General features: G+C 44.7%; 1 protein-coding gene across 8 annotated transcripts in view; it reads left to right on the top strand.

Moving 5' to 3' along the window:
* Positions 1-1,299: 1,299 nt before the first annotated feature.
* The window catches only part of Bap170 (Brahma associated protein 170kD), a 69,822-nt gene continuing 60,140 nt past the window's right edge, over positions 1,300-10,981 (top strand). For 4 of the 8 annotated variants that reach the window (XR_013034121.1, XR_004489529.2, XR_004489528.2 and 1 more), the window contains exons 1-2: positions 1,303-2,675; positions 3,782-3,875. Coding sequence is in view for 5 of the 8 variants with exons in the window: in XM_033464891.2 (XP_033320782.2) it covers positions 2,584-2,675; positions 3,782-3,875 (186 nt within the window). In the remaining 3 variants the exon portion in view is untranslated. Of the gene's footprint in view, positions 2,676-3,781; positions 3,876-10,981 lie in introns of all 8 variants that reach the window. The other 4 variants (XM_076524493.1, XM_076524491.1, XM_033464893.2 and 1 more) reach the window with 4 other exon arrangements.

The raw sequence follows: 10,981 nt of genomic DNA, 5'->3' as shown, positions 1-10,981 counted from the left end.
GTATACGTAAAGCGTTGCCTATCTCTTGCTTATATCGATTTACTGTTGAAAAGCATGCAAAAGTTGTCCAAAGATTTTACACATTTTGAGATTTTACACAAAATTTTACACAAACGTTGATGTACATATCTGTTACTTAAGCTAGGAAGGTATTTCAAATACTTGTTTGTTTGTATTTGTAAAGCAAGAAAATTGAACCAGCGTTAATAATTGATCTTATTCTTAGAAAATAATTGGGGATGAAAATCATTCCAGACAATTATGGTATTATCCACGGTAGAAAGAACAAATTTCTATTCATTTAATACCACATTTATATTGCTACATGTTACAGGATTTATTTGATTTGTAATGTATATGAATAAAAAAAATCACTTGAAACGAATTTAGTGGCTTTTAAAAAAGAATATTTATAATTAACTAACTACGTAATTGAAGAATTTCGTACTTGTCAACTCTAATAAAAAAAATGCAATTAAAATGACTAATGTATTATACAAGGCAAGTTTATATTAATTTAATTAGAGGTTGTAAAGATACATTTATCCACATTCAAATATTTGTGGTCTAATCTTCTAAGATCGCACCATGTAACCATTATCTTCGTACAATTGTTGATTCATCTTAAGATTCATTTCTTTCAGAAGACGAACAAAAATACAAATATCATTTAACAAGCATGGCATATATTCTTTTAAAGATGAAGCTCGCGCTTTTTTCGAAAATCACTTCTACGCGCGCATGCGTGGTCCTTTGTTTTAAAAAAATCACAAGTGATATCTGTGGGAATATTCGAACTCTATACATACTTTGAGTGCGAGTTTCGTATCCCTGTGGATAACAGCTATCAAATGCCATGGTTCAATAGAAACCATATTCCAAGGAATCACCTAAACATCAAACCGATGAAAATCGTTATTTATAAGATATAAACAAGAGTGAAGAAAGATTGAAAAATGCAAAAATTGAAGAATGCCGAGAGAAAAGAAAACTGTGAGCGGCTAGTTTTCGATACAAAGTCAAACATGTGTACGCATGCGCTCTTGAGTACGGAGCATCAAGGCTACGTTCACGAAGGATTTACTTAAGGGCGCATGCGTGCTGGAAATTGGTTACGGGGGAAAACAGCGGCATTTCAACTCCGTAAGAATCGTTTGCGGTCGCGGTTTACGATGGGCCGACAATAGCAAATACAATAGGAACGTGGCTTAACAACAGGCATGCGCACGGCACGAACAAACGGTTTCGCACGAAACCGTACGGGCAGCGACAGATGTCGCGCGAGTGCCGCCGGAGTAGGATGCGCCTCTACCGGCAAGTGTTACGATCAATTCAAACAAACGGTGCGCCACTGGCGAGGGGAGTCCCGAACCGTTTCGAAAGTAAAAATACTGCGCGACCCGGGATTTCGTTTGCACGGTTACGACGAGGGTAAAAAAGCGGAGGCGCATACGGTGGTGTAGTCGGGGCAACGCGGTGTTCCGGCCGCGTAAAATGACGTAGAGAGTGTGCGTGCAGGGTGTGCCGCCGCGCGGTGCGAGAGGTTGTGTGGCAGCAGCGGAAACGGTGTCGCGGTTGTGTAGGGTCGGCGCTGCTCGTAGGCTATCGGTGTACACGGGGGAAATTGGCCGTGGCTTCGCCAATGGATGCCAGGCAGGAGGAGACGCCATTTTGATATACGGGCGCACGTCAAGCGTTCGCTCCAAGGGAAACGCGCTCTGCTCGCGAGAACTGCTCCGGTCTGTGCAGCCGCGTCCGGTCCGCCGCGCTCGAAATCGTTGATACGGTCGACGCTCGACGCTCGACGGGTTATCGTGAGTAATAGGCGCGCGTGGCCGCGACGTATACCGAGCCGAGGCGTTTCGTTGACAAGTGACAGGTGAATCGATCGCGGTCCGCGGGCCCGCGAGGAAACTCGCGTTGCGGCCCGCCGTGTTTCGCTCTCTCTCGCGCGCGGTCGATCGGCAGTGAACTACTGTGTGTGGAACCTACTACGTGTACGCCACGAACCGAGGATTCGGATTTTTCCCCACGCGTGGCCAGTTCACGGCGCGAGGGCTACACGCACCGTACCTAGTCCCAGTGTGTGTGTGCCTGAGTGTGTGTGCGTGCGTGTGTATATATATATATATATTTATATATATATATGTACGCCAGTATATATATATACATACATATATATATATATATATATAAATAAAAAAAACGTATATCGGTGCACCAAATTTCCCGGTGTGTGTATACGGCAACCAAAAGACAGGGAAAACGAAGAAGCGGCGGTTTTGTTTCGCGCGCGCGACAGAGAGGCCACCGGCCGACACTTCGGGCCAGGACAAGACGACCCGATGTCGGGAGCGGGTCGCGACCCCGTGTCGACCCGCGGTCGTCCTCGTCCTCGTCCTCTCCTGTCCATCGTCGCCACCTCCTCCTGCCTCGTGCCACCAGGACGCTCCTGGCGTAAATGTGCTCTCATGAGCGCCCATGTGCTGCTGCGCCTATTTCTCCGACCGCTGCCCCTGCGTGCCCTGTAAACCCAGAGCACACCCCGATTAGCACGCCCACGCACTCTACTCGCTCGCGAACATGGCCAAGATCCTCAACAAGGACCCCGTCACCTACGAGAGGGAGAGGGAGAACTTCCTGAAGGACCTACGTCACTTTCATGAGACCAGAGGGTAAGGGACACCGTCGTTTTTCTGCATCTCGCTTTCTATACTCTCGGGACCGGAGTCGATTCCCGTTATTGTGTACGTTATTTACGCGAAAATTACTGTTGTTCCTCTTCATCGCACGACTCTCTGCCCGCCCGGAGAACTATTTTCACGCGAAGAAAGTTCTCGGTTTAACCATTCGAAAGTAAAGCGACTTTGGCGTTTCTGTATAGAATGTGAACACAGAGTTGAGGTTATGTACGGTTCGAGTCTCGAGTTTTCCAGGGACCCTGTCGCCTCTTTGTGGCTCCGCGCTATTTGTTTACACGTGTCTCGCGTGTTTTCTTTGTCGACGATGCGTATCTCGCTGTGATTGAGGTTAGGAGTTCGATTGAATCTACCGATATTACGATGAACTTGCTGATTTTTTTCTCTCTTTCTATCCCTCTCTCTCTCTCTGTGTGTGTGTGTGTCTCTCTTCCTCACAGATTCTCTCTCTCTCTTCTCTTTCTGCTTTTGCTTTGTGCGTGTGTGTATCTGTTTGGCGATTTGTGCGTCTCCCAGTTGTTTTGTTCATTATAAACGCACGTTCTCCCCCTCTCCCTCTATCTTTGGATTTTGATACACCTATGTGTAGGTTCGAACGGACGAATAAACTAAAATCGTTTCACGCGAAGACGCTACCGTTTATTACGTCATTGTTCGCGTGTTTTACTCGATTCGGAAATGGAAACAAAGCGTTCTGAATTGCAGGCATGTAATCATGGTTTCAGCGAGGATTCGAATAACATCATTTGAGAAAATGAAGTAGTCGGCAGTGTCTGCATTGACGTCGCATTAAAAGTGAAATACTTTTCTCACAACATCGATGGACATTTCATTTACTGCTAGTGTATTTAAAATCATATTTCGACTGTATAATACATTTAGTGTCCGTTGGACTATGTAAATGTGCTGTTGCACACTGGCAGCCATATTGTTTGCATATCGTTTTAGCAATATTAAATGTTTAGTGTTCGTAGACGAATTAACGATCGTATACGCGCGAGATATGTTTCTATTTATGGAATCATTGTTTTTATTATTCTTGCGGGTACGTGATTTTATTAATTGCTTTCTCTAATTTTCAGAACTTCATTCAAGAAATGCCCAAAAATCAACGGGAAAGATATAGATCTGTACTTGCTGTACGTTGTCGTCACTGCCCACGGAGGATGGATAAAGGTGAGTCCATTTATTTGAATTCTTTTACCGCCCTTTATCTTATCGCGAACAATTATTAATGTTTTTCTTACTGGACACTTATTAATATGTTAATGTGTTGTTACATTTAAAAGAAACTTGAAAATTGCCATCGGGTTATCTTTTGTCACATACCACAAATATCTTTGGTGGTCTAGAATTTTTCTGATTAGCAAATATCGTTCTGCATCGAGGGTTAATCTTTTGCAGGAAGAAATTTCATTTGACCGCCAACTTAGCGAACACGTTCAATCGCGTGTAGATCGCCCGCGTGTGTGATTAAGGTTGGAAGAATGCGAGAAACGACACAGAAACGCGGGAAAACGATTGTTCCGTGAAACGGCCGAGTCCAGTGTTGAACTGTGTTCTCGAAGAACGCGCCAGAATCGATCGGTCGAGCGTTATCTCTGTTGCCGGGAACATCTTTGCGCAAGGAAAAAAGAAACAGAGGAAACTTTTGTCCTATTTTGGTTACGCACTACCTGCTTCTTTCGTTCCTTTATCAACATAAAGTTTTCTAATATCTGATTCGTACAGAACAAATTTCTTAATTCTTTGATACTACAATGTTTATATGCAAAGACTAGATATATGTACTACCTGCTTCTTTCGTTCCTTTATCAACATAAAGTTTTCTAATATCTGATTCGTACAGAACAAATTTCTTAATTCTTTAATACTACAGTGTTTATATGCAAAGACTAGATATATAATATAATATATAATATAATAATATTATAATATATAATATTATAATGTTATAATATATAATATTATAATGTTATAATATATAATATTATAATGTTATAATATATAATATTATAATATTTAATATTGTAATATAATATATGAGACTGAAATTTATGAATACAAAGTGAAAGGCATACGATTTTTGTAGAAGCGGAAATAATTTGGAAACTGTCACAGTTCCACGCCCAACTCGTAAATTTTTTCTAGTCGTTGTTAAGCTATCGATTATCCCAAGCGTGTATTGGGTTACATTCGGTTTTGTTGCTGCCCGTTTGCGTCACACACCAGTTATTTAACTATTGTATTCGAAACACGTTCAAGTTATATTTTTCGCATTTAAAGTCAAGGTACTCCCAGTCGGTCTCCCGCTTAAGATAATTCATTGGGAACGTGATTTTTATGTAGGAACGCCTGCAGTGTTACCACTCACCGAAACTATTCTCCGTAAAGAGAAACCAAGGATATCGGTTTTTTTTCCCACTTAACCGGGGTTTTCTTTTGCAATCATGGAAGGAACGTGTGCTCCTTAGAATTTAAGCCACAATCTCTTTCACGTAAATAAATCCCAGCAAATAATAATATTAACCGAGGGAAAATTGATGAATCTAAAAATACTGTAACGATTGCACGGTTTAAATTGAAAATGCAGGATCGGACGACGTCGAAATTTCGAGAGAAGTCTCCCCGGTTAAGAGCCACTGCTTCACGCTAGATCTTGATGCGAATATTCTCTAAAAATATGAAAATTTCACTGTGTGGCCGCCACTGACAAAGTGACTGGTACGCACACGGCGATCGTTCCTTCCACCAGGTTACGAACCACTGGTCTATGTTTTCTTAAGAGCCGAACGACGGTTCGACGGTCATGTATTTATGTACTGGTATGTGTGCACATAAACGGCCGTATATACCGCCGGTAGCTCAGTGGTGGCGGAGCTTTTCACCTCTTCTTTCCCTTCACATCTATCCGTCGGCTTAACTCATCGAGTGTCAATGTGTGTTCTTATTTTCGCTAGCGTTCACTTATCCGTCTCGTTTTGACGCTAATAGTGAACTAAGAACTAGCGATAACAATTTCACGGGCCGAATAAAAAAGGCTTCTTAGTTCAATTCGAATCTTTTTCATGTAGGCTGCAAGCTTTAATTTCCAAGTCTTCATGGGGAATACGTGAATAGGTAGAGTTCACCGCGAAAAGCCGATCTGTAGAACGCATTCCGCACAATGAAGAAGCGTCTGGCTTCTTACCTCGTGCTTCAAATCTCTTCTTTCAGCTCGCGGCGAACGCCGATGAAAAAGCTCAGGCATATAGAGGCAAGTAACCTCGCCAGTCCGTCATCGAAGTTATCGTCAAGGGTATAACCCCTTGAGAGACGAACATAATCCATACCAGTGGCTCCCAAAGGAGCGGCCATGATGGAATTCTTAAAGAAATCGGAAAAATTCGTCTGACAGAATATCTTCACGAATAGATGTGTATATATTTACGTGTAAAGATCATTTTCTGGCAGCAGAAATGACCTCGAAAATGAAAATCTGTACAAAGGTAAAAACTTAAAGTAATCAATATGTACATACACCACATGTGCATAATTTTCAACTGTACCATGTACCATTCGCTACAACAGTTCAAAACCGTTGGTACATACTAGGTATGCTTTTGCACCGGTGATGCCTGGCATGCTTACGCACCTGACACGCGTTACAATGCGTTAGCACTTGATTCGACAATTCGAACCGTTACATCGTTCGACGCGTACGTATTTTTGGGAAATCTTACAAGCAAAGGTTACTCGGTCTTGCAAGAATTCTGTAAATCTGTAAAAAAGAAAAAAAAGAAAAAGAAATATGCTATCCGGTTGTAATTTACACGCCAGTGCTAACTGCCTCGCAGTTCACTCATCGGCCAACGATCGAGCACCGGTTTTACGTGTACAATGTTCACGCGAACCGTACGAAACTGTGGCCGCCCAGCCAGCCGGCTGCACTCGGTTTTCAAAACCGTCGGATTCGTCCGAAATCCGCGTACGGAGACAATACGGAAGTTGACGCAAGGTCAGGGTCACTTGCAGAGGCACTGTTCGAGGGGTGGGAGATAGATCATGAACCGAAGGTGGGAAGAAGGTGCGCGCGGGACTGAATGTAGGGGGAAAGTGATCACGGGAGTGAGAGAAAGGAACGATGGGAAAGGGAAATAGAGAGAGAGAGAGAGGGTGAGATAGAGAGAATGCGGAGGTGAGGAGGCGGTGGTGGTGGACGTAGTGCTGGTCGAGGGCTTCCCCTCAACAAGTGTGATCGAAGCTTGCTAGACTATATAACCTGCAGCCGGGTCGCGACTACGCTCAGAATGCGTCGCGGAGTGCGGTTCTCCGATTCGTGGAAGCTGACGTCACTTTTTTGCCGGACGACCGGCAGAACACGCGGAACAGAAACTTGGTCGCGTTCGTCGTCGCGGCGATGACTCACGGGGAAAGTCCTTAGATTCGCGGACGACTTGCGTTGACAGAGATTGCGAATTCGGTCGCCGATTCCTTGAGACCTTCCCGTGTCGTTTGCGCGGGACGGAAAGGATCGACTTCTGTTCAACGTGTGGCGGACAGTGTGAGATTTTCTCCGATCTAGCTAGATAAATTTCGATAATGATCCAGATGTACGAAGTCACATTCGAAATCAATATTTAGTAAAATATATATTTTATCAGAACATACAAGTTATGATGATCTTAACAATAGAGTTAACTTACTAGACTTAACAATAGAGTTATAAATACCTCATTTGTACCCAACGAATTCATATAATAATGGAGATTCGATTAATTGGAAAATAATATTCCTTTGATGCGACTATTTTCTCCCGTTGAATCGTTAAAATATCGCACGCCAGTTGCGACATTTTTAACATTGGAAGGTCGATTTGTAGGTTCATCACTGATTCCGATTAGGATAAAGAGTATAGGAAGATCGAAAGCAGTCGGGAATGCTTTTCGGCCGCGTTTGCCTGACAGGCAAACGGGAGGGAAACGACCACGCGCGTTTACAAATCGAATTTATCGCGGCGTCGCCAGGCAAAGTCACTCTAGTTAGCGGTAATCACCGCGAAGTGAAAGTGTGCAGGTAGAAATTATTGGCAGAGCCGATGTATGTAGAATGTTCTTATGATGGTAAAACGATTAGATAACGCTGGGTTCGCTTCCTTCAAAGGTATAGAATGAAGAAGGAGGAAACAGAAATCTGTTGTTACAATAATAATCGCCGCTGTTAACTTTTAATGTACGTAGTATTTCTGGGATAAGTATGTCCTTATATCGAGCCAACGTGGCGGTACAAAAAATTGACAGGAATGTGTGGTGTTCGCTGAAGGTCACCGGGATGTTCATAGTAATAATCCAATCGCAGAAATGGCGGCAATATTATTACACGTATGACGGTAGCCACACCTAGATTAAAATGCAGTCTATTGATTCCGGAGATGAAACGGAACGCGCTTTCTCGTAATTGGTAATAAATTCTCATTCAATGTGAGAAACGAGGACGATTACAGAAGAAAACACAATAAACAGAAATATATGCGATACGATGCGCTTTTAAAAAATTCATGAACGTGGAAGTTTGTGACTTCGAACGTTCTCAAAGACCGCCTTATTATTTCAGTTACAAAAATATTTCCGCCATATTGAAATGTGTTGCGCTATTTATACCCAGACGAACAGATGGAAACGGTAAATGTCGATCAAATTCGCGCACGAGCCGGACTCGTAGTTCCGGCAACGGTAATAAATTTTCAGCGAAATGATTAATATACGGACACGATTTTAATCAAATATTTTACGGAGAATTATAAATAGACCGTGAACGTTCGTACCCTTGGTATAAATGACTGTAAAATGTAAGGTAAATCGAATACGATATTGTGTTTACGCGCCGCGAGCATTAATCTACGAAAGTCATTAATAGAGGAAATCGAATTGTGTGCAATTTCGTTCCGTGGAAATTTATTTTCAACGCAAATATTACTCAAGAATATAAACGACGACATTAAAAAAAGAAAATGCTGGTATCCGTTCTCGGACGGGATTATTCATGTAGAAAAAAAAAAATGGTCCCGCATAGTCGCGCACAGCAAAGCGCCGAAAGCCCAGAAATATTCGAGGCGCACGTTTTGCCTGCTCACATGTCGGTTCACTGTTGCATACCAAGCGGCGGCGTCGAGTTCGTCAGGCTCGCGCGTTCTCCAGCCCTAATCTAAATATTTTATCTTAAACTCTCGAAACCGCTGGCTGGCTAGAAAATTAGTCTGCCTTACAATTCCTTTGCCACGGCGAACGAATGCGTATAACACAACCGAAGATGAAACTTTGCGCGCACTTTGTCGGGTCTAGCGTTTACATGCGGCGTTCGTTCGTCGGGCAAGTGAACCGGCTGCTGAAAGCTGAGAGCTTAGGTTCACAGACCACGCTCGAACCTATTACGATACATCGCGGTACAAGTTCCGGGATCGTTTACCTTTCCCGAAACGATAGTACGCTCCTCTCTGTGTATAAAATTCACGATTCCCCGCGTCAGAGTCGGTAATCGGTCGAAAACATAGGCGTAGACTTAGCGGAAAATAAGCCCGTCGAAGAGCCCCGCGTTCCGCCGCGCCGGTGTGTAACGACTTGTCAAAGACCCAATGGGGGAACGTTCTACCGGTTCCGCTAAAAAAAAAAGAGAAAAGAAAGACAAGACTAGAAAGGCGCCGATAGGGGATGAGTAGGAGAGAGAAAAAGGAAAGAAAGAAGAAAAACAGAGGACAGAAGGTAAAGAGCGGTTCTCGAGGAAAGGAACCGGAGGATTGGCGGCAAGGATCCGATCGTCTTGGATCCGCAGAAAGAAAGAGCCAGCAGGAGGGAAAGCGTTGACGGTTCACGCGGAGTGTCCGAGGCTCGCTCGTTCAAGGGCGCGACTAGTAATACGAAGTGTTCGGCGGCGGTCGAATGGGCACGCACCGTAGTCTGGCATTGGTCTGCTCGCTCTGCTCAGTGCGTGTTGCGAAGACACCGCGACGAAGTCGGTAATGCTGACTCAGTCAGGTGCTGCGGCGCCTTGCATCGTTTCGAAGTGCCTGTAGAAAGAAAACGAACCAGAGAGAAAAAAAGAAAGAAAGAGAGAGAGAGGGAGAGAGAGCACAGGAGGAGGAAAGACGATAAAGCGTCCTAAAGGTATATGCACGTATACAGGGTGTTCAACCAAGAAATCGAAAGAGACGAAATTGCTACGGGGGCTCTGTTACCATGCTGCCGTAAGCGTATCCGATCCGCTAGCTACGCGCACAATGGATCTGAGAACCGATCCGGTATCGGCAGATTTGTAATCGATGATAACTTTAGGTCTCGTTTCGAGTCATCAATCCCCGGAATATCTATCGCGTGTAGTCCGACACCCTGTATAGCGAGAAAGAAATGCTCTGCGAGGGAGAACAGAGAGAAAAGGGACGGTATAGCGCGAAAAAGAACGGAGAAGATCGACGAGAGAGAAGAGAGCTGCAGGAAATATAAAAAGGAGAATGGAACGGACAGAGAGAGAGCGGAACTTCGGGCTGCTGGGAGGAGTGGAGACGTCGGCGGGGCTTGCTCGTTCGCTTGCTCGTTCGCTCGCTCGCTCCCCGGCGGTGAGGCACGGTCGATATGGCAACGCCGCGCCCTGCCGCACGCATACCGGCATCGCCGGCCTCCCAGCCGTCGCACAGTCGGCAACACTGCGCCGCTAGAGTGCGGGGGAGAGGGTAGCCGGACTCTCACACATCGAACGACGAGGAGAGCGACCTCATGCCCTGCACACATGTGTACCCGGGGACACCGAAGCTCTGAGACGCCTGGTTGGCCGTTCGCAGCCCGTGCTGCTTGTGCTGCCTGTGCTGGCCTATGCTGGCTTGCTCGCTCGTGCTTTCTGCTTTCTTGCCCGACTCCGACTCCGACTCTGACTCTTCGACTGCCCCACGCACGCGCTTCAACCACCAACACCACCGCCGCCGTGTCCAAATTGGCGATGTACTTTTCACTTGGAGATTCTTTCTTTCACTCGCCGCAAAAAATAGGCATCTGTTCTACCCCCACTCTGTTTCCTCCATGATAGTAGTCACCGTACGCTCTGAACTAGGGGATTATGACGAACATTTTTGTCACGTAATATTTATATAATAGTGAACGCCGATCGTATTCACATCCGATGTAGCCCGCTTGTTCTTGGAAAGTTTTTGGAAAGTCCAGGGGTGTTGATGTCTAGCTTCGTTACGAGGCTCGACAATTTGTTCGGATAGGTCCTTGAAGATGATTAGTTTGTAGATTTTACACTGAGCTACTAGA

This window comes from Megalopta genalis, chromosome 9 (genome assembly GCF_051020955.1).
Source record: "Megalopta genalis isolate 19385.01 chromosome 9, iyMegGena1_principal, whole genome shotgun sequence".
NCBI classification, from domain to species: Eukaryota; Metazoa; Arthropoda; class Insecta; order Hymenoptera; family Halictidae; genus Megalopta; species Megalopta genalis.
This window is presented reverse-complemented; position numbering and strand designations above follow the sequence as displayed.